Source organism: Panthera pardus, unplaced genomic scaffold (genome assembly GCF_024362965.1).
Source record: "Panthera pardus isolate Hobbes unplaced genomic scaffold, ASM2436296v1 HiC_scaffold_8, whole genome shotgun sequence".
NCBI classification, from domain to species: domain Eukaryota; kingdom Metazoa; phylum Chordata; class Mammalia; order Carnivora; family Felidae; genus Panthera; species Panthera pardus.
Window position 1 is genome coordinate 149,280,847 of NW_026527013.1, and position 23,704 is coordinate 149,304,550.

General features: G+C 41.7%; 1 protein-coding gene across 2 annotated transcripts in view; it reads right to left on the minus strand.

Moving 5' to 3' along the window:
• The window catches only part of SLC35B4 (solute carrier family 35 member B4), a 40,643-nt gene extending 17,502 nt beyond the window's left edge, over window positions 1-23,141 (minus strand). Inside the window, exons 1-2 of one of the 2 annotated variants that reach the window (XM_019452786.2) lie at window positions 22,830-23,141; window positions 16,403-16,516 (exon numbers count right to left, since the gene is read on the minus strand). In XM_019452786.2, the coding sequence (XP_019308331.1) occupies window positions 16,403-16,516; window positions 22,830-22,906 (191 nt within the window). In that variant the 5' untranslated portion in view covers window positions 22,907-23,141. The remainder of the gene's footprint in view (window positions 1-16,402; window positions 16,517-22,829) is intronic. The other variant, XM_019452785.2, reaches the window with a different exon arrangement.
• Window positions 23,142-23,704: the final 563 nt, after the last annotated feature.

Sequence of the window (23,704 nt, forward strand, 5' to 3'; positions counted from 1 at the left end):
TTTCAAGGACACTCTCTAAGTATTTTTCAAGCAATTTAAAACTAGTATTCAAAAAATGTTATCTGATGGGGCGCCTGGGTCACTTAGTTGGCTAGGCGTCCAACTACCGATTTTGGCTCACATCATGATCTCACAGTTCATAGGTTCGAGCCCCGTGTCAGGCTCTGGGGCTGACAGCACGAGCCTGCTTGGGATTCTCTCTCCCTCTCTCTCTGCCCTTCCTCTGCTTGAGTGCACGTACTCTTTCTCTCAAAATAAATAAACATTTTAAAAAATGTTATCTGATAGACATCAACAGATTTTTTTTTTTTTACTTATTTTTGAGACAGAGAGAGACAGAGCATGAACGGGGGAGGGTCAGAGAGAGAGAGGGAGACACAGAATCTGAAACAGGCTCCAGGCTCTGAGCTGTCAGCACAGAGCCCGACGCGGGGCTAGAACTCACAGACCGCGAGATCATGACCTGAGCCAAAGTCGGACGCTCAACCGACCGAGCCACCCAGGCGCCCCTCAACAGATTTTTGTAAGTGAATGGACAATTATCATCATCAGTTCTTTGTATGGAATGGTCAATTCTCTCAACTATTTCTTCTACACACTTGTTTCTCCTATTAATTTTCACTACTCTTTTCTAAAGTAAAGATTTGCTAAATTAAGGATGACTGTTAAGATTATCTCACATTCCGAACCAGTGGCCTCCGAATTAATGAGGATATTATTTGGCATAGATCTGTATTTAAAATCACAGTCCCTGTTTTTGACAGTTTATAGGTCTTTAAATAATAATAAAAGCAAAAGCTAAAAAAAAATTTAAAAAAATCAGTAACCCTAATCACTTAGAAAGATAAAGGGACAAATACAAACGAACAATTATGAACAAATAAATGAATTGAATGAAATAAGTAACTTTGCACTTGTATGTCCCATTTTTATCTAGAAAATACTTCAAATGCCTTTCATCCCTATCAGGTTAAGCCATATGAAACTGCCATTTTTTTGGTAGGTCAAAAGGGCTGAAAAGCAGCAATTTCATATGATTCAACCTCATACATTCAAAAGGAGAAAAAAATATTTAAAATAAATGACTAAAGAATGCATGGCAAAGGAAAGCAAATGCTTCCAAATCCTTCAGGACATGTTCAAAGTCCTTGAGCACAGACCCCCCCCCCCCCCCCACCTTTCTCATCTTTTCACGGGTGAAGAACCACAGCACTGAGACTCCAGGGATCTTCCTAGACAAGAATCTACTTGATGATGCTGGTTAGACGTGGAGCTGAATGCCCTCACAAGCAGCCATGCCAGGGCTAAGCTAACACAGTCTGGAGAGTTTGACAAGTTTCACGATGAACGCAGGACACAGCATTACACACACTCAAAGTTACTGGTTATCAAAAGAAAACCACAGGCCCCAAACAGTGTCACATAGGTTAAGGACCCAAGTCAGTAAACCAAGACTTAATTCCTAACCCAACTGCAGTTTCTATCCCCCAAGAATGTAACCCTGAACCAGTCAATGTAGAGTTTCCTGGTCAATACTAGGGAGTTTACCGATAGACCCCTTCTACTCCCCTTAGAAGGCAACCTTGCCTAAACAGCACACATCTTGCTAATAAATTCCGTTCTTTTTTAATTTTAATTTTTTTAAGTTTATTTTGAGAGAGAAAGAGTGCATAAGTGGGGGGCGGGGGGGCAGAGAGAGGTAGAAAGAGAGTATCCCAAGCAGGCTCCACACTGTCAGCACAGAGCCCTACACTGGGCTTGAATTCACGAGCCAGGAGATCATGACCTAAGCCGAAACCAAGAGTCGGATGCTTAACTGACTGAGCCACCCAAGCGTCCCTCCTTTCTTTTTTTAAAATGCCTTCTCTCTGAGGGCACCTGGGTGGCTCAGTTGGTTAAGCATCTGACTCTTGATCTGGGCTCAGGTCATGATCTCATGGTTCAGGAGATTGAGTCCCCTATAGGGCTCTGTGCTGACAGCTAAGGCCTCCCCTCTCTCTCTCTCTCTCTCTCTCTCTCTCTCTCTAAAAATAAATACTTTTTTTTTTTAAATAAATGCCTTCTCTCTGCCCTTGAAAACCATTTTCTTGTTTACTTGGTGGAGCTCCCCTCTACTTGCTAGATAGAATGCCGTCCATTCATGAAGAGTTTAAGAAAGCCTATTAAATCTTCAAGTTCACTTGGTTAAATTTTTTTTCTAAACACATTTGGTAGCAACGTCAGGATCCAAAGGGAACTTCTGATGGTGTTCAGGGACAGGCAGAAACACAGGCATGGCGCCCTGAGAACTCTTCTGAGTTTTCTCTTTCTGGCCATTTCCAAGAGCCAGTGGTAAGTCCCTCCTGGTTTCAGCTCTGCTCTTTCTGCATTTGAGCTACCAATCTGATTAGCTTCCCAGAACAGAGTTAACAGGTCTAGAGGGACAGGAGGATCTAACAGCACTGGTCCTTAGCTCTGGGTTCGGTCTGCAGTACCACATTGTAATCCCTTCCCCAGTTCCAGTCCACGCCCCCCATTTACCAGAGTTTGGAGTTTTAGTCCTTTACCCCTTTCCAGTGTGCAGTCTCCCTGAAGGGAGTCTGCTGGTTTGGTCTACGTGGGCAATTGTCAGTTTTGTCCCTGGTCTTTTCTTGGCCAGTGCAGAGTAACATCTTTTGCTGACTCCTGGTGTGTTAAGGGACACGTCTTTGTTGGTCGTTTGTGTAAACAAAGGCTTAGCCTGGAGATCCTTAAATTCAACAGAGTCAAGCCCACCACCTTCTGGCAAGGCTGCCTATTTTAGGTCTAAAAACTATGGTGCCAGAAGCTGTGAACAGCAACACAAATAGCGATACTAAAAAGAACCTAGAATTACAATGGCCAGGATGGAGAATGTTCCAGTTAGGTAAGGCCATTTAAGAAGTGCATTTGAAAGAAAGGATTCCCAAATTAGACACAACGGGATACCTATTTTTACATGGCAAGCAGAAGCCTCCAAAACGTTTCAAAATTCCCGAAGTTTTATTAAAAAGATTCAGTGTAAAAAGCTCATTAAATTGAGAAAAGGTACTTAAAACAAGACTGTAAGGCCAGTGTAACCCTACTGTTCCCCTCTATCCTTTGAGTACTCATCCTGGTCAACCTGGGTGAACTGCCTTTTACTCTAAAGAGACTATTCAGCAGTCACTTGCCGAATAAGACTAATTGAGGCTATAGGTGATACTCTTCAGATATCTTTCACTCCATGGTCAAAGGTCAAACTAAGGTCCATACTTGAATAATTTTTTTAATGTTTATTTATCTTTGAGAGAGAGAGAGAGAGAGAGAGAGAGAGAGAGAGAGAATGCAAGCGGAGGAGGGGCACAACGACAGAGAGAGAGAGAGAGAGAGAGAGAGAAAGAGAGAGAGAGAGAGAGAGAGAGAATCTGAAGCATGTTCCAGGCTCTGAGCTGTCAGCACAGAGCCTGACCCAGGGCTTGAACTCGTGAGCTGCAGGATCATAACCTGAGCCAAAGTCGGACGCTTAACCAACTGAGCCACCCAGGACCCCCTTTAGTTGAGTAACTTCTTAAACCTAGGGAGGATCCTCAAGAGTTTTTGTAAATATATTACCTGAGCCCAGCTGAGAGAGGAAAATAAAAATCTGCATTGTCTCTTCCTTTCCAAATCCAGTTCCAATGGTTACTGATCCTTTCTCTCACGGAAACAGCTATTTCCCTGCTTGTCTCCTTTTATATCCTAAGAACTTGACTGGCTTTCTGCCTGCCTGGGGCATGCAGGCAGTTGATTCCTTCCTCAGCTATTGTTGAGAGTGACTCTAGATTCTCCCAAGACAGTATCTTTTACACCCTTTCTGAGGACCCCTCTTGGGTCCATTGTTTAATCCTCCCAGAATTATTTACTGTTTGCCCTGACAAAATATTTGAAAGGATTTAATAACTTTATAATCAAGAATTGGTTGCTGATATTCAGAGCCTGACAGCAATTTTTATGTCAAGGCCTTCTCCCCCAAGCTATTATGAACCTGGAGACAAAGAAGACATTCTCATTTTTTTAAAAAGACTTTTTAAAAGTAATCTCTATACCCAGGAGCTGGAACTCACAACCCTGTGATCAAGAGTCACAGGCTCTATCAACTGAGCAAGCCAGGCACCCTGAAAGAAGACATTCTTTTTTTTTTTAAGTTTATTTATTTATTTTGAGAGAGACGGAGAGAGCGAGCAGGGGAGGGATAGAGAGAGAGGGAGAGAGAGAATCCCAAGCAGGCTCCATGCTGTCAGTACAGAGCCCCAGATGGGGCTTGAACTAACAAACCGTGAGACGCCAAAACCAAGAGTCAGACGCTTAACCAACCTTAACCAACCGAGCCACCCAGCCGCCCAAAGAAGATACTCTTATAGCTAGATGGGTGTGTCAGTAGTTTGATATCATTTAGGGGACAATCCAATTCTTTGAGGAATTAGTAGCTGTTCTTGTTTTATAAATCTAGTCTTTACAAAACCAGAGCTGTGGTTCAAAACTATTCAGACTACCAATCCCTTTTGCCAATCCCCAAACCTACCCTATCTCAAAAGTCTTGTAAGTGTAAAAATTCTGACTTTAAGGGAACAAAAATCCTAGTAAGAGAAGCTTTTATTCTTTCTCCGTGCCTTTAAGATGTAAATGTCCAATGTTCTCCAAGGTCTTCTCTAGGAAATTCTATCTGGTCCATCCCTTTAAAATGCAAATTTCAGAAGCGCCTGGGTGGCTCAGCCGGTTAAGCAGTTAAGCGTCCAACTTTCCGCTTAGGTCATGATCTCACGGTTTGTGAGTTCAAGCCCTGCATCGCGCTCTGAGCCTGCGGCCTGCTCTGGATTCTCGGTCTCCCTCTCTCTCTGACCCTCCCCCACTTACACTCTGTGTGTGTGTCTCTCTCAAAAATAAACAAACATTTAAAAAAATTGTTTTAAATGCAAATTTCAGGTGGGGCACCTGGATGGCTCATACAGTTAAGCTTCCGACTTCAGCTCAGGTCATGATCTAGCGGTTAGTGAGTTGGAGCTCAGTGACAGGCTCTGTGCTGAAAGCTCAGAGCCTGGAGCAGGCATCAGATTCTGTGTCTCCCTCTATCTCTGCCCCTCCCCAACTCTCATTGTCTGTCTCTCTCTCTCAAAAATAAAAAAAAAAAAAATTCTTAAAAAAATTTTTAAAAAGAAAAAAGGAAAAAACAAAAGGAGGAGAGGTTATTTGGAAACTCAACTTGCCAAAGAGAAATACAAATCTTAGGTGTCTTCATAAATACTAGAAAAATCTTTAGCTATCTAGACTGATAACCTTATCCCACCTACCAGAAAAACAACTTGGATCTAACTTTTAGAATTAGTAAATTCCGAACCTATTTCACAGCAATACTTTAAAACCTGAAGCTATAAGGGCTCTCTGTCTATATGTTCACGTGTACCTGCATTTACATGCTGTAATTCTGTGCTATTTTCTACTTCTAGATGGTCTTGCTAAAATTAATTTGTAAGAGCTCTATTCAGTTGGTTTGAGGGCAAGCACTTGTAAGGATTGGGCATTCTAAAATTCTCAAACAGACACTAATCCAAACATATTACAAGTTCACATGGTCTGAAAAGAAATATTCGATATAAAAGCTAGTTTAAGGTTGATGGCTTAATTAAAACAGATATGTCTTTACAGTTAAAACACTACATATAAAAATGTATTCTCGAGTTTACTAGCCAAGTAAGTTCATGTTGTCTCTTATAAGATCTGTCAACAAAAATTAATAGCTTAGGATAATGGCTGACTTTGTCTAATGTTTAATACAGCTTTTACAGGTAATCTAAAAATAGTTACCAGGGCACCTGACTCACTCAGTTGGTAGAACATGCGACTGATCTCAGGGTCAAGTTCAAACCCCACACTGGGCATAGAGCTTACTCAAAAATAATCATAGTTATTAAAGACAAGTAAATTAAACAACATAAAAGTTTATAAATGACCTTTTCTATGATATTTATGTCTACTTATAGAGTTTTCCCTTTTTTTTTTTTTTTTGGTAAGCTAAAACCTTAAAGTTTTGCTGAGTTAGGTTAAATTATGAGTTAAGCTAAAATCATTAAAAATCTAGATCATTTCTGGAAGTAGAAGTGATGAAGGAGCATAAGGCAAGCTGACACCCTACAAACTATCTCCCCCCACCCCCATCCCTAGGTGGGATATGTTTTATATTCCTCAGGCACTCCTTGCTGCCCAAGAACAAAGCAAAGGACAGAAAACAAATGGTTAAACTGACAGTCTCCATCAGTTTACAAATATCTTAGTAAATTACAAGAAAAAGGCAATCTTATCAATAGCCTAACCTCCATGAACTCCCTCCGGTCTTAATGATAATGCTTTCCTAGAGGGAAAAACCACCTTAGCTTGATAATAGCTAGGCCTCCAGTAATTATCTTTAGCATATGGAAAATCCCTTTAAAAAACCTCCTCTTGACTTAATCTCTCCTAACTCCACAGTACATAACCCCAGTGCAACTCTTTCTGCCCAGGGGTCCTGTCCCATGCTTTATTTAATAAAATCACCTTTTTGCACAGAAGCCATCTTCAAGAATTCTTTCTTGGCCATAAGCTCTGAACCCCACCATCACTCCAAAACCCCACCAGGAAGATCCTAGGCTCTCCTCATACTAGAAAACTATCAAATCACCCTAAATACTCAGAAATTGACCTGAAGACTAGCAGACGAAGTCCACAACTAAAGGTAGAGAAGAGCCACATCAAAGAAGGTAGGAAGTGCGGATATAAGGTTTGGGAGAGACATGAATCCAGGCCACTATGGTGGGGAAGGAGCTGTGGTCACGGAGAAGGACAAGAGATAGAGTAACACGTGGGAACAGACTAACCCAAACATATTACAAGTTCACATGGTCTGAAAAAAAATATTCGAGATAAAAGCTAGTTTAAGGTTGATGGCTTAATTAAAACAGACCTGTCTTTACAATTACATGGGGAGAGCATGGGGAAAACGAATCCCCACAGCAATTGGCCTGGACAGTGAGAGGGGCTGAATTTCATGAATTCTCACAACCAGGCTTAAAGCCTGGAGTTCTAAAGGTCAGCAGGCTTGGCTCCGACAGAGCCCCAAGGCACTTGGCCTGCTCTTAGACCCAAGGCAGGGTAAACAGCCTAAGGACATACAGTGATTTGAAGAGTGCCTGGGGCACACAGTGCTGAGGTTAGTTGCTCCTCTGAGACTGTCCCAGAGAGGCAGCTAACAGAGAGACCCCTCTGGGGGTACAAAGGAACTGGCAGGAGGCTTTCCCTCCCCTGCCCCTCAGCATAAACACAGAACCAAGTCCAAGAACCAGCCCAGCAGACACTGGCCACCTAACCTGCTGACAAGGCTGGAACTGCCCCTCCCAGTCATGCTTGCCTCAGACCCAGCAAGGCGGGCCCCCAGAAGACCAGCCCAAACCCGGGCCCACAGCACCTATCTTCTGACCTGGAAGTTTGGCAGGGCCTTGGTTCCAGCAGCAGTGGCTCATTTCACAAGCAGACCGCAGCACTAGTTAAAGCACACCACATTCAGGCCAGACTAACCACTGCCCACAACAGGCAAAGAAAGGCTCTGCAGAGGTCTGAAGGATAAAGCAGTCAGAACACAACAGCGAAGCACGAGCAGCACGCATTGGAGAAACTCTCTGAAGCAGCAGGCCCTGGGTAACAGGGGACACTACGCTGTAGGGCACTGCACGACCTCTTCTTCAGAAGGCCAATACCCTCAAGATCAAGAGACGTAGCGGACTTTCCTAATACAGAGAAATAGGCACAGAGACTTAGACAAAATGAAAAGACAGAGACATCTGTCCCAAATGACAGGACAAGGCCATGGACAGAGATCTAAGTGAAACATATGTAAGTAATATGCCTGACAAAGAGTTTAAAGCCATGATCATAAAAATACTCTCTAGACTTTAAGATACAGTAATGGAAAGTAACCATGCTGAACAACAAAAAAATTATGCAAAACGAGAACAGACTTAGGGAACTCAGTGACTCCATTAAACATAAATGCATTTGCATTATAGGATTCCCACAAGAAGAAGAAGAAAGAAAAAAGAGGTAGAAAGTTTATTTTCAGAGATAATATCTGAAAAGTTCTCTAATCTGAGGAAGGAAACATATCCAGATCCAGGAGGCACAGAAAACCCCTAACAAAATCAACAAAGGGAGATCCAGACCAACACATATTATATTAAAATGGCAAAACACTAATAAAGAAAACATTTTAAAGCAGCAAATAAAATAAAATAAAATCAGCAAAACAAAAGAAGAGAGTTACATACAAGGGAAACTCCATAAGGCTAATTGGGATTTTTCAGCAGAAACTTTCCAAGCCACAAATGAGTGGCATGATATATTTAAACGTCTGAATGGGAAAAATATGCAACCAAGAATACTCTATCCAGTAAGGCTATCACTCAGAATAGAGAGAGAAAGAGTTTCCCAAACAAAACAAGAAAACAGGTAATAAAATGGCAATAAATACATACCTATCATAATTACTTTGAATGTGAATGGACTAAATGCTTCAATCAAAAGACACAGGGTGACAGAATGAATAAAAAAAAAAAAGACCCCTCTATATGCTACCTACAAAAGACTCATTTTAGGCCTAAAGACATCCACACATCAAAAGTGAGGGGATAGAGAAACATTTGTTATGAAAATAGATGTCAAAAGAAAGCTGGAGCAGTAACACTTATGTTGAACAAACTAAACTTTAAAAATAAAGACTGTAAAAAGTAAAGACTATAACAAGAGACAAAGAAGAACACTAAGTAATAATAATAATGACAATCCAACAAGATCTAACAACTGTAAATATTTATGCACCCAACATGGAGGCACCCAAATATATAAAACAGTTAATAACAAACATAAAAGAACTAATTGATAATAATACAATAATAGTAGGTGATTTTAATACCCACTTATATGAATAAATCATCTAAACAGAAAACCAAACAAGGAAACAATGGCTTTCAATGACACACTGGAACAGATGGATTTAGCAGACATATCCAGAACATTCCATCCTAAAACAGCAAAATACATTCTTTTCAAGTACACATGGAACATTCTCCAGATCACATATTAAGCCACAAGATAAGCCTCAACAAATTCAAAAAGGCTGAAGTCATACCATACATCTTTTCTGACCACAAGGCTATGATACAAGAAGTTAACCACAAGAAAAAATCTGGAAAGATCACAAATTCGTGGGGGTTAAATAACATGGTGCTAAACAGTGAATGGGTCAATCAGGAAATAAAAGAGGAAATTTTAAAAGTACACAAAAACAAGTTAAAATGAAAACATAACGGTTTAAAACCTTTGGGATAGGGCTCCTGAAGTGGCTCATTTAGGTAAGTGGCCGACTTCAGCTCAGGTCATGATCTGGCAGTTCGTAAGTTTGAGCCCCACATCAGGCTCTACATTGACCGCTCAGAGCCTGGAGCTTGCTTCAGAATCTGTGTCTCCTTCTCTCTCTCTGCCCCTCCCCCAAACGTGCACGTGTGCAAGCTCTCTCAAAAATAAACCTTAAAAGAAAACGTAAAAAAAATAAATAAAACCTTTGGGATGCAGCAAAGCAGTTCTAAGAAGGAAGGTTTTTTGTTTTTTTTTTTTTTAAGTTTATTTTTAAGACAGAGAGTGAGTGAGCAAGCTCAGGGGAGGGGCAGAGAGAGAGCAAGAAAGAGAATTCCAAGCAGGCTCTGTGCTGACAGCACAGAGCCCCCATGCAGGGCTCAATCTCACAAACCATGAGATCACAACCTGAGCTGAAATCAAGAGTCAGATGCTTAACCAACTGAGCCACCCAGGAACCCTAAGAAGAAAGTTTATTGCAGTACAGGCCTACCTCAAGAAGCAAGAAAAATCTCAAGTAAACAACCTACCCTTACATCTAAAGGAGCTAGAAAAAGAACAAATGAAGCCTAAAGCCAGCAGGAAGAATGAAAATAATAAATATTATAGCAGAAATAAATGATACAGAAACCATATACATATATATATGTATCTATATATGTATTGTGTGTGTACATGCATATATATACATATATATGTATATACATAAAATAAATCAATGAAACTAGGAGCTGGTTATTTGAAACAATTAATAAAACTGATAAACCTCTAGCTAGATTTATCAAAAAAAGAAAGGAACCAAATAAATCAAATCACAAATGAGAGAGAAAAAATAACAACCAACATGACAGAAATATAAACAATTGTAAGAGGATATTATTAAAAACTATATGCCAACAAATTGGACAACCTAGGAAAAAATGAATACCTAGAAACTTGTAAGTTACCAAAACTGAAACAGGAAGAAATAGAAAACCGGAACAGACTAATACAAGAAACTGAATCAGTAATAAAAAAATCTCCCAATAAACAAAAGTCCAGGACCAGACGGCTTTACAGGTGAACTCTACCAAACATTTAAAGAAGAGTTAATACATATTCTTCTCAAACTGTTCCAAAAAAAAAAAGAAGGGAAGGAAAATTCCAAATTCATTCTATGAGGCCAGCATTACCATGATACCAAAACCAGATAAAGACACCACACACACAAAAAAGAAAAAAGAGAGAGAGAGACACAGTGAACTATAGGCCAACATCTCTAATGAACACAGATGCAAAAATCCTCAACAAAAATACTAGCAAACTGAATCCAACAATACATTAAAAAAAAATCATTCACCAGGATCAAGTAAGATTCATTCTTGGTTTGCAAGGGTAGTTCAATATTCACAAATCAATCAACATGATACATCACATCAATAAGAGAAAGGATGAGAACCATACAATCATTTCAACAGATGCATAAAAAGCATTTGACAAAGTACAACATCTATTCATGATAAAAACTCTCAACAAAGTAGGTGTAGAGGGAACACACCTCAACATAATAAAGGTCATATATGAAAAGCCCACAGCTACAACCATCATTAATTAGGAAAAACTGAGAACTTTTCCCCCTGAGATCAGGAACAAGATAAGGATATCCATCCCACTCGTTTTATTCAACTAAAATGTACTTCCAGTACATTTTAGTACTGGAAGTTCTAGCCACAGCAATTAGACAACAAAAAGAAAAAAAGCATCCAAAGCGATAAGGAAGAAGTAAAATGTTCACTATTCGCAGATGACATGTTACTCTATACACAAAACCCTAAAAGACTCCATCAAAACATTGCTGGAACTAATACATGAATTCTGTAAAGTCTGAGGATACAAAATCAATCTATAGAAATCTACTGCATTTCTATACAACAACAATGAAGCAGCAGAAAGAAAAATTAAGAAAACAATCCCATATACAATTGCAGCAAAAGTAATATGATACCTAGGAATAAACTTAAGTGAAAGACCCGTATTCTAAAAACTATAAAGAAATTTGGAAATGACACAAAGAAACGAAAAGACATTCCGTGCTCATGGACTGGAAGAAAAAATATTGTTATAATATCAATACTACCCAAAGTAATCTACACATTCAATGCAATCCCTATCAAAATACGAAGAACATTTTTCACAAAACTAGAACTAACAATCCTGAAATTTGTATGGAACCACAAAAGACCCCTAATAGCCAAAACAATCTTGAAAAAGAAAAGTAAAGCTGGAGGCGTCACCACAACTCCAGACTTCAAATTACGTTACAAAGTTATAGTAATCAAAACAGTAGGATACTGGTACAAAAACAGACACAGAGATCAGTGGAACAGAATAGAAAATCCAGAAATGGGCCCACAATTATATGGTCGACTAATCTTTGACAAAGCTGGAAAGACCATCCAATGGAAAAAAGAGTCTCTTCAACAAATGGCGTTGGGAGAACTGGACAGCAACATGCAGAAGAATGAAACTAGGCCACTTTCTTACACCAGACACAAAAATAAATTCAAAATGGATCAAGGACCTAAATGTGAGACCAGAAACCATAAAAATCCTAGATGAGAGCACAGGCAGTAACTTCTCTGATGCTCGCTGTAGCAGCTTTTTTCTACACAGGTTCCCCAAGGCAAGGGAAACAAAAGCAAAAATAAACTATTGGCACTACATCAAAATAAAAAGCTTCTGCACAGCAAAGGAATCAATCAACAAAACTAAAAGGCAATCTAGGGAATGAGAGAAGATATTTGCAAATGACATATCTGAAAAAGGGTTAGTATACAAAATACATAAGAACTTATAAAACTCAACAGCAAAAACAAATAATCCAATTAAAAAATTAAAAAATAGGCAAAAGACATGAACAGACATTTTTTTCCAAAGAAGACATACAGATGGCCAACGGACAATGAAAAGATGCTCAGTGTCACTGATCATCAGGGAAATGGAAATCAAAACTACAATGAGATATCACCTCACACCTGTTAGAAAGGCTAGTCAACAATGCAAGAAACAAAGGTGTTGGCAAAGATGTGGAGAGAAAGGAACGCTCTTGCACAGTTGGTGGGAATGCAAACTGGTGCAGCCACTGTGGAAGACAATAGGGAGGTTCCTCAAAAAGTTAAACACAGAATTATTCTACGATCCAGTAATTAAACTATTTACCCAAAGAATACACTAACTCAGAGGGATACATGCACCCTGATGTTTACGGAATTATTTATAATAGTGAAGATACGGAAGCAGCCCAAGTGTCCATCAATTGATGAATAAAGAATAAAAAAGAATGAAAATCTTTTCAGCCATAAAAAAGAATGAAATCTTGCCATTTGCAACAACATGGGTGGAGCTAGAGGATATAATGCTAAGCGAAGTCAGTCAGAGAAAGACCAATACCATATGATTGCACTCCCTTTGGGAGAGAGAGAGAAAAACCAAGAAGCCGACTCTTAACTACAGAGAACAAACTGATGGTTATCAGAGGGGTGGGGAGTGAAGGATGGGTGAAGTAGGTGATGGGGGCTAAGGAGTGCACTGGTCATGAGGAGTACCTGGTGATCCATGAACTGCTCAATCACCATACTGTACCTGAAAAACCACTGTAATGCTGTATGTCAACTAACTGGAATTAAAATAAAAACTTTTACAAGATCTAGATCATTTCCAAATAAGACAAAATACTAAAACATTACTAAACATAAGTTTCTCTAATTTTGGCCTCTTATTGCAGAGAAACTAAAAGATATGTGGATGTTAATATTGCATTGGAAAATTTTAAAAGGCATACGCTTTTTAAATTTTGAAATGTATTCAATTCTAATCAATGTATGTAATTAAAGCTACTAAAAATAATCAAAATAAAAAATAAATAAAAATAATAAGGAAAACATCTCTGTATGGCAGGAAAGTAGGGTGTGTTTTCAGGAGAAAAAGGTATGAGAAAGGGAGATCATGTAGCTGGGGCACAGGCGTGCACAAGCGCATGCGTGGCTCTGGGGGTCCCAAACAGACCAGGTTTGGCCACTGGCCACTGAGGGAATCCAAAGGCAGAGAGACGAGGGGTGGTGGCACGAGGAATTTATTTCAGTGATGCCAAGGGCAGGAAGACAGGGGACTAGCATCTGAGAGACCATCGCCGAAGTGCTGAAAATACTCTCGGGTTTATATAAAGAAAATGTGGGCAAAGTGGGTGAGTACGTGCAGGTGGGCAGAGGGAGTCAAACTGGCCACTATCTTGGAGTCAATCATGGGCGGGGTCTTGCTGGTTCCGGAGGGTCCTTACTGCTTGAGGGGGCAGTTTCAGTTCCCTTCATGGGACACTTTGCCCGCTGGGTCTTCCGCCTGAGCCAAGAGACAAGCTAGAGAGAAGAACCCAGCTGGAATTTGAGGTCAAAATGGAGTCAGCAGAAGTTCTCTTTCAATACAGTTTTTGTTAAGGGGAAAGGAAGTCGTTTTGTCCTAAAACGAGGCTGGTTGTTTAAAGAGAAAAGAAAAAACATAGGACAAAATTGGAACGTAGGGGGAAAAAAGTTGTAGGTTTGCAGAAAAAAGAATCTTTAAACAGGAATTTTCATGTGTGGTCAAGCTGGTTAAGATGAAAATAAATGTATTTTAAAAAATGAGTTTTGGGGCGCCTAGGTGGCTCGGTCGGTTGAGCGTCCGACTTCAGCTCAGGTCACGATCTCATGGTTCGTGAGTTCGAGCCCCGCGTCGGGCTCTGAGCTGATGGCTCGGAGCCTGGAGCCTGCTTCCGATTCTGTGTCTCCCTCTCTCTCTGCCCCTCCCCCATTCATGCTCTGTCTCTCTCTGTCTCAAAAATAAATAAACATTTAAAAAAATAAAATAATAAAATAAATAAATAAATAAAAAATGAGTTTTGGGGGTGCCTCTGTGGCTCAACTGGGGTATGTGTTCGACTCTTGATTTCCACTTAGGTCATGATCTCAAGGTTTGTGAGATCAAGGCCAGTGTGGAGCATGAATCCTGCTTGAGATTGTCTCTCCCCTGCTCTCTCTCAAAATAAATAAATAAACATTTAAAAAAGGAGTTATAAGCTGGCACTAAATAAGAATCTGGTTTTCTTTCTGTTAAAAGGACAAAGTTTTCTTGGGCTTTTGATCTGATTTAGGTAAGACTAAAAACTTCTTTTAAGTTTGGGTTTCATAATCATCTGTGATCTTATTTAGGGAAGTGCTTGAAAACCTTTTTAAAAAATATTTTTGTCTAACTTCCTAAATTAAGTCCTTTTCACTTAGAATATTTCAAAGCACTTGTTAAATGAATTAGGTTTATTTGATATGTATATTACATGGAAAGCATTGTCAAAAAAGTAACACTAAGCCTTTTTATCATATTTGTAAGACTGTGGCACATGTGAATAAAGGCTATTCCCCTCACTGCCAGACTTTTGCCATCCTAATGTCCTTGTAACTTGGCAACCTCTGATATTTAAACAACCTTTTATTTCAGGATAAACAATCTCCCTGCGCACCTAACTTTTCACAAACAAAATTAGAATCTCATTGTCAACTCCCCTAAATTGACACTGCTGAGTTAAAGAGCGCTACCAGAAGGTATTCATGATTTATAATTCACTCCTTTTGACAGGTCCCTGTTTCCCTGATTAGGGATAGATGCATGAGGCTATGATAAAGAACAATGGACACACGTGGAAGTACGACTGTTAGGGCAAGACCCTGGGGGGGGGGGGGGGGCCTCAAAAGGCAGGTTAGGCAGCTAGGGTCCCCTCTGAGCCTACTGGTGACCCCTGAGTGCTTGGGGGAGGTGGGGGGCGGTGTCACAATACAATGGTAGGAAATCAAAATACAGGGATGCAGGGGTGGGAGACAAGAGGCCGGCCAGCTAGGGCACCATTTATAAAAGCTAATGATGAGGGTGAACGTGTTCCTGAACTGTGCTAGTGGCAGCCAGAATGGAAAGAGATAGTGGGAGGAAGGGGGAAAGGGTCAGAGGAATCAAAAATGCTGGGGCTCCTGCTGGGATAGAAATGTTGGTCTCAGGAGCAGAAAGTTTTATGTCGATATTAAAGCCAATGGAAAACAATGTGTTCAAGAATACTTAGCATTGCACTGGGAAACTCAGAAGTACAATATTAGTAACAAAATTCAGCCAGATTCTCTACAGCAGACTACTCAGGAATGTTGCAAAAGAATACCAACAAGGATGAGCCTTAACTAGTCCTCTGATACATTCACACCAGAAAACCCCTGTCAAAGGAATTTAGTAACAGGATTCTACTACAGACTGACAACTGGATGCATTACATTTTTACCTCAAGTCCATCTCAGCGAGAATGCTGAATTTCCAACACGCTGTTTATTAGAAGAACTGTCCTGTTTCCTATTTGACCCCATGAGTACAGTTATGCAAATGTGGACAAAGGGGTGGAGGTCTGGAATTAACAATTTTGCCTTAGCTTACCTTTCATTTTCTTTTAATTGAGGGGAAGTTCACGAAACACAAAATCAACCATTCTGAAGTGAATAATTCGGTAGCGTTCAGTATTCACAAGGCTGCGTAACCACCATTTCTGTTTATTCCCCAAACCCCGTCATTTTTAAAAAGGAACCATAATACCGCTCTTAGTGTATCTGGTAACTTTACCAACATGAGGATAGCATACATAACTGTTAAAAAAAAATCTGTGGTCACACTAAGCCTTTAACCAACCATATACTACACACACACACGCACACACACACAGTGTTGTCTCCATCGTAATTCATTTTGTGCATTTAATATGTTGTGAAACTACAGGAGTTTTATTCTAAAAATAGTCTCCCTGTAGTTTCACAACATATTAAATTCAGAAAATGAAGTACCCTTATTATTCTTCTAATACCTTTGACACAGATCTTATACACAGATGCCTCATTCTCCTTTATCTAGGTACCAGAAAAGTTCTGAACTTCTTTAAAAAAAAACAAAGGCGAAAAGAGACTTCAATGTGCCATACCTGATTGGGATGGCTGGCCGCTTCCTTCCCAAATCAGCTTCAAAGAGGAAGCCTTCCACGGCAATAAATAAAAACTGTGCAAATGTCACAATGTTCCCACATCCTGGATGCTTCCTGTGTAGTAAATAACAAAAAGGTAAATAAGGTACGAAAAGCTGAGATAAAGGGCACCAACACTTGTTATACTGATAGTTCAGAATAACAGGGAGGCCTGATTTCTATTACCCACTGTGCTTTGTCTCTGGTTTCACAGCCTGTGGATCACACACAACCATCAACCGAGCTCACAGAGAAGAGTGTCAAGGTTTCTTATTTCACTCTTCCCTGGTTGTAGCAGGCCACGAGTAAGAAGCACTCTGATGCAGTTATTCTTAGAACCACGATACAACTTTCCTGGTAAGCTGGAGGAAGTGCTCGTATGTGGGATCCTCAGTGAAGCACAAGGACTTTAGGCAGGATCCCAGTCAGCTTGAGCAGCAAAGTCCAGCACAGAAATACACCGAGGTCTCCGGGAACGTTCACGTAGCCTCCTGACCAGGAACCACGGAGACTACCATTAATGGAAGACATGCACCCGCTTTGGTGACAGGGCCACCACCTTAGATAAGGTCCCCAAGGGACAACTGGTTCTTGGGGCGGAGAGATTCATACTCTTTTTCTAAGTATCAAGCACAGATATGCATACAGCACATGAACCGGTATCTAATGCATCTGCGGAGGGGTGATCAGGAAGAAAATGTCTACAGACAGAGGATCTCTGGCCGGAGTAAGGAGAGATAAGGAGCAAAATGAAGAAAAGACTGAAGAACACTCCTATCATCTACCGTTCCCCACAACTCTTAACACAGATCTATCAGGTACTCGACAGATGGTGAAACTGAATCGAACCTCTTCAGGGATCCATGCCAGGGTTGAGCGATCTTCCACCGTGACTGATAGGAACATATTTTTAAGACAGAAAAAAAAAAAAAAAATCCTTCTGACCTCCCTCTTGAAACACTCTGTGAAAACTGGTCACTTAAAAGGCCTGTGGTTTTGAGTCTGTCTTCTATTAGGTTCTGCTCAGTCACTGGAAGAAGTACAAAGCGAACCGTTGTCTTTGTTTCCGTGAAGCTTCCAGATTTCTCATATGACCAGTATTTTTCAGGCTTCATATTCTGTGTTCTCATCTTGACCAAGGACATTTATTTACCAGAGGCTAGTGAGTAGAGGGATTCTTGTATTGCAAATGTACTATCACATTGAAAATAATGCTATTTAGGGGCGTCTGGGTGGCTCAGTTGGTTGAGCGTCCGACTTCAGCTCGGGTCATGATCTCACAGTCTGTGAGTTCGAGCCCCTCGTCAGGCTCTGTGCTGACAGCTCAGAGCCCGGGGCCTGTTTCAGATTCTGTGTCTCCCTCTCTCTCTGCCCCTCCCCCGTTCATGCTCTGTCTCTCTCTGTCTCAAAAATAAGTAAATGTTAAAAAAAAAAAAAAAATTAAAAAAAAATAATGCTATTTATTAAAAAACAACCCCAATTCTCTCTTGGTGGTGTTAAGATTAAACTGCAGTGCCAAGTAGACAAGCTCTTAAATATGCCCATCAGGCGTAAAAGGGACAACTCAACATGAGCCTCTCCCGTGCAGAGCTCTGCTTACCGTCTGGAACAGAACCACTGTTCCTCTTCGGTCTCTACCGCCTGTGGAGGTGTCCCTAAAAACGACTGCTTTATGTTCAACCATCTCTTTTAGCATTTACGTTCAAGGGACAGGGATAAAGGTGGCACAAAACCATAAATAATCACGTAAGACATCTAACTCCCTTGAAGAGCTAATTAGAACCATCAGCCGACATAGGGGTGACGGGAGAAGGTACTTCAGCTCTAGATAGTTCCTGGCACGGTTCTTGTTCAACTCAGGCTAGGCTGCTCTTTAAAACCCCATGTGCCTGAGAAGCCTCACCGCTTCCCTCCCCTCCCCCAGGTCCGCTCAGACTGCTGTGGGGTAGGGCCCTGGAACCCGGACTTTTCAAAGCTTTCCACGTGATTCTAGTGGGCAGCCAGAGCTGAGAACCACTAGTGTAGGTCTAGGGAGAGGGCGGAAGATGTGGGGGGAGGTGTGTGTGTGTACCCACCCATGTAAGATGTGCGGGTAATTCTCATATGCTCTCACAGAGTTGAGAACCACTGTAGTCTACGGTGGTTAAAAGAACACAATGGCTGGGGCGCCGGGTGGCTCAGTTGGTTATCGGACTTCGGCTCAGGTCATGATCTCACAGTTTGTGAGTTCAAGCCCCGCATCGGGCTCTGTGCTGACAGCTCAGAGCCTGCAGCCTGCTTTGGATTCTGTGCCTCCCTCTCTCTCTCTGCCCCTCCCCTGCTCAGGCTCTGTCTCTAAGATAAATTAAAAAAAAAAAAAAAGGAAAAAAAAAAAAAGCACACAATGACAGGTAGGATCCAGGTCTCTACCACTTACTGTGTGAGAGTACAAGTTTATTCCCCTAAGTTTTGTTTCCTTATTTTTAAAATGGGAACAGTATTAGTTCCTATCTCACCTCACTAGTTTATCGTAGACAAGCCAGTCCCTGAAAAGTACTTAATAGCGTGCCACAGAGGCAAAAAGGCCCTAGGATCTCACACACTGAAGGCCTTCAATCACAGTATAGTTAACTCTTCTAAAAAGGCATTTATCTTGACCAGTTTTTCTCACTTATAAAAATGCAAGTGATACAGTTTTCACTTTGTAGCGAGGATCCAATGAGCGAATATATATCAAGCGCCAAACACAAGACTTAGCCCAAAAGGGGCTCATCAAGCTTCCTCCCTTCCTCCTGTTTTCTTTTTACCAACAGATTAGGTCATTTCCATTAAAGAACAATTACGGAGGGGTGCCTGGGTGGCTCCGTTGGTTAAGCTCAGGTCACCATCTTGTGGTTCGTGGGTCTGAGCCCTGCCTCGGGCTCTCTGCCGTCAGCACAAAGCCCCCTTCTGATGCAGTCTCCCCCTCTGCCCTTCCCCCTTTCCCACTCTCTCTCAAAATAAATAAATAAACATTAAAAAACAAAAGGACAATTATGGAGAACCTCTTATGTGTCAAATTCGGTGCTAGGGGGCTCCCAATGTGAAGACCTGATCCCTGAGCCCTTAAGGATGTGACAATGTACTGAGGGAGCCAAACATGGAATCTGAAAACAGTAAGCCACACAGGGAAGGTCAGAGGACCGCCCGGGTCCAATTCGCCTTCACGCCCCTACTCTCTGGGCACAGCATCTGACCTTCACTCAAGGAGCTGAAGGGGAGGGTGCCTCCCTTTAAGCAAATAGGACCTAAAATAGTAGCACTGTATGAAAGATAAAAAGAAACCATTTATTTCAAAAAATGATTCACAAGTGTATTCCTCACAGGACCTTTGAAACGGCATAATGATTTTTAATTTTATCTTTATTTTACAGAGGTAGTTATTATTACGCCCATTTCATTGCTAAGGGCACTGAGGGCCACGTGGCACTGACTCAGGTAAGTCTCCCAGAGCCACATGGCACATAAATGATGCGTGCAGACTCCCTTATATTATTGTTTACAATTCAGTGGTTTCTCGTATATTTAAAACTGTGCAGCCATTACCATTTTAGGGCATTTCCAAAAGAAATCCCATACCCTCCCCCTATCCCTTGACAACCCTATTCTACTTCGTCTCTATCTCCATAGGATTTTTAAATCTCTCTAATGTACTCACATAATTAATTTTTTTAAAAAAATCAACAGCGTTTTCGGGAACACACCGCTGCCAGTGGAACTATTTGTTTTAACTTGAATAATTCATATTTTTTTTCATTTTAAAACTTCAGCATTAAAAACTTGGCTCCTTCTCCCTAAATCACTTGTTCTCTTGGACTTTATTCCTTAGAAATTATAATCACCAACTGCAAACAGTTTCTCTTACTTTGAATTCTCTTTGGCAAGAATTCAAATTTTGACTTCAAAGATGAGCAACTCCGAAGGGAAAGAAATCTACGCCTTTCGTATTTCTTATTCTAGATTTAGGAAACTTCCTTACTTGAGTCAACGTTACGCACTTGATTGTCAAATCAAATGGAAAAAAGAAAATGTTTCAGATTGTTCTCCCGACGTAAGGCACGCACTACCTTGCCTGGCTAGTTAGCTGATAGGGGCGCATCCTGTTTCCAAGCTCTTTCAGGAGGGAGATGAAGGCATCCATTCATTAATTACTTCACATCTGTTCTGTACACTGCATGGAGCTTTTTATTTTAGTATAGGTCCCAATTATAGATACAAAAATCAGAAAGAAAAACCTAAATTTATTTTCCAATTTGGGGAAGATGGATAAAGACGCTTGCTTCTTCCTACAGGTCTCTCTAGCTTTTCATGTGTATTTAGTGTTCCAGTTGCCTCTTTATTAGGGCACATAATGGTTCCAAGGAAGCCATAGGAGAAGCAGAGTTCCTGCTCTATAAAAATTTATGAGCTTTCCACCGTGATGTCCCAAGATAAAGTCAAAAGTGATGAGGAGGCCAAATCTACAAAGAACCATAAAGGCCATCTGGTTCAACCAGCTCTCATTTTATTGATCTTTGGCATGGTAAGTCGTGAGTTGCCCAAGCAAATCAGGAAAAAGCTGCTACTCAGCCTGATGTATGCCACCCACTACATTAACAAATGTACCCCTCACAGCTTTATGAAAACCCACTGCTGTACTGCAAAGAGCCAGATTTATAAAAAAGGTTAAAGGAGGAGGATTTGTTTATAAATTATTCAGACTGTTCTACATAGAAGCTCCTACAATTCACAGAAGCATTAGATTTATCCACGGCTTTTCATGAGCAGCTCATAAAGCAAGGTTTACCTGTACTGAAAGTTTAGAAGGGGAAGGTCAATGTGCTTCAGGCGCTTTGCACGTGCATCTCATTCAATCCTTCAAAACCCTGTGGGTCTGGCAGAGCGACCACCAGCCTTTTGAAGTTCAAAGAGCAGACTCAGGAGGTGAAGTAACTTAGCCAAGAGCTCACACTTAGTCAAGAGGACCTTCAGTTACTACGTACTCTGAAGTCACACAGCCTTTGGTAGGATTTAACTTAATGACGTATTCACCACAACTATTACATTATTATTCTCTGACTTTCATTTCCATGGCTGGCCTGATTTTATCATCTTAACATTTTTAAGTCAATTTCCGAAGTGATCTTACTTTGAAGTTTGTAAGACTAACAACCGGCTACATTTTTCTTTCCATTTTTAAACCTCTCTCCACCTACTCCCCAAAGAAGTGACAGATCTTTATCAACACTTTCTGCATAAAATTTCAAGCTCTTTAACAGCAAAAATTAACCCACACCGTAAGTAAACTGATTGCTTCAGAATGACGTTATCAATGGGATCATGAAAATAAAATACATTTCCAGTAGCCTCCACGTGAGAAACTGACCAAAATTCTGTGGGACGCTCAAGTTCAAAAATTACAGAGGGGCTGCAGACGATACTAGACTAGTATCCTAGTCTAGGATCCTGTTTAGGTATCCTGGATTCTAGTTCTGGTTCTGCCACTTAAATTTACAGTAAAAGACCATCTACCTTCTTGGGACCTGTCTCACTTTCAGTAAAAGAGATTATAATTTCTGACCTATTTGGTACACAAGATTGTTCGGATGATCAGTAGAGATGTCCTGATTCAGAAATATGGCCACAGATATTATTTTATTTTACAGGCAGAAAAGGGAGACCCCAGAACCAAGACTTGAGATTTTTTAATGCTGAGCCTTTTCTAGTCTACCTGTTATCTTTTCTGTAACAACAGTTTCCATCCACTGAACTTTACGCACTACTCAGTATCGAGTGCCACCTCAATAAAGCCAACCTGGTTTCCTTTTGGGAACGTGTCATAATCATTCTTAAAGTTACGCTTCCAAATGCATGCTTCTCAATTTAAAGACTGTAACATCTTAGAGCTGGAATTCCTCCCTCCGGTCAAGGGGACGGGCTCTCTGAATAAAAATCCACTCTACTACATCGCTGGGAGGTATGCTGGGTCGAGTGCTCCCAACCATCTCTAAAGCCAATAAAACAAACGTTTTGGGGAGCCACATTAAAGAAACTTTCTTTGCAGCGAGTACAAAATCAGACTGCTTTAGAAGTCAAAAAGCTTTGCCCAAGTCAAACGCGTGGCATTAACGGGATCGAGAAGAGGTGGAAGAAACCTGGGTTCTGCCACGAGCTTCCTGCCGACCTTGGACCCGTCACGAGAAAAACTGCAGGCTTCGGTCCCCAGTGCGTGAGGACGGCACCCGGGGCGCTCCCCTCCGAGGGATGCTGTGAAGCTGGTGGACGGGATAGCGGGCAGCGCGCGGGACCACGGGACAGCCGACTCCTCTGGCCGTGTTACCCGGGCCCCCGCGCGCCGCCAGCGGGGGTGCGGCCCGCGAAGGTCACTTACCGGGCCAGGAGCTCTAGGAAGATCACGTTACTGCAGCAGCCTGCGAACACCAGGCCCACCGCGAACGCCGGGCGCATGACCGGTGCCGGGGAAGGAGAGCGAGCGCGCGCAAGCAGGCGCCCGCTTATACCGCCACCCTAAGAAGCCCGGCTGCTGCGTTCGCCGCGGCACAGAACATCCCCACGGCCCTGCAGCGCTGCTCTCCCCCGGAGCCGCCACCGACGCTGCCGGCCGAGGAGCTGTAGTTCGCAGTCGGCTCCGGCCCCATTCATCCGAGGGGGTGTCCCGGTCCCGGCCAGACTACACATCCCAGGATGCCGCGCGCCCTTACGCCTGGCTGACGTTCCCGCCTCAAGGTTCTTCCGCCAGAGAAGAGAGCGGGAGGAGAAGCCCGTCATGCCTAGCGCGGTAGGAGGACGCGGGGCTTGCTGGGAAGTGAAGTTCCAATGCTGTCAACGTGGTTTCTCGCCAGGCCTCCCAGGCTCAGGAAGGGATTCGACCATCGCTGTAACAACAAACTCAAAGCTGATGGCACTAGAACTACAGACCTGTGATTAATTGATTGTCAGAGGCGTTACCACCTGAAACAATTCTCCTGAATTGAGTGAAAGTAGAAATCCCTGTGAACTTACTTGTCTACGAATAGAAACTTGGCTGAGCCCCTAATCATCTCCCAGGCAACTTCTTTGAGCCTGAGTCTCATCCTAGCTAAAAATGGGAACGGTAATGCCTATCTTACCTGGTTGTTGTGAGGTGCCACAATCACATCACCTGTGGATCTTGTTTAAATGCAGACTATGATTCCCTAGAACTGTGGTGTTTCCTGAGATTCTGCGTTTCTAGTATGTTCCCAGGTCACGCTGATGCTACTGGTC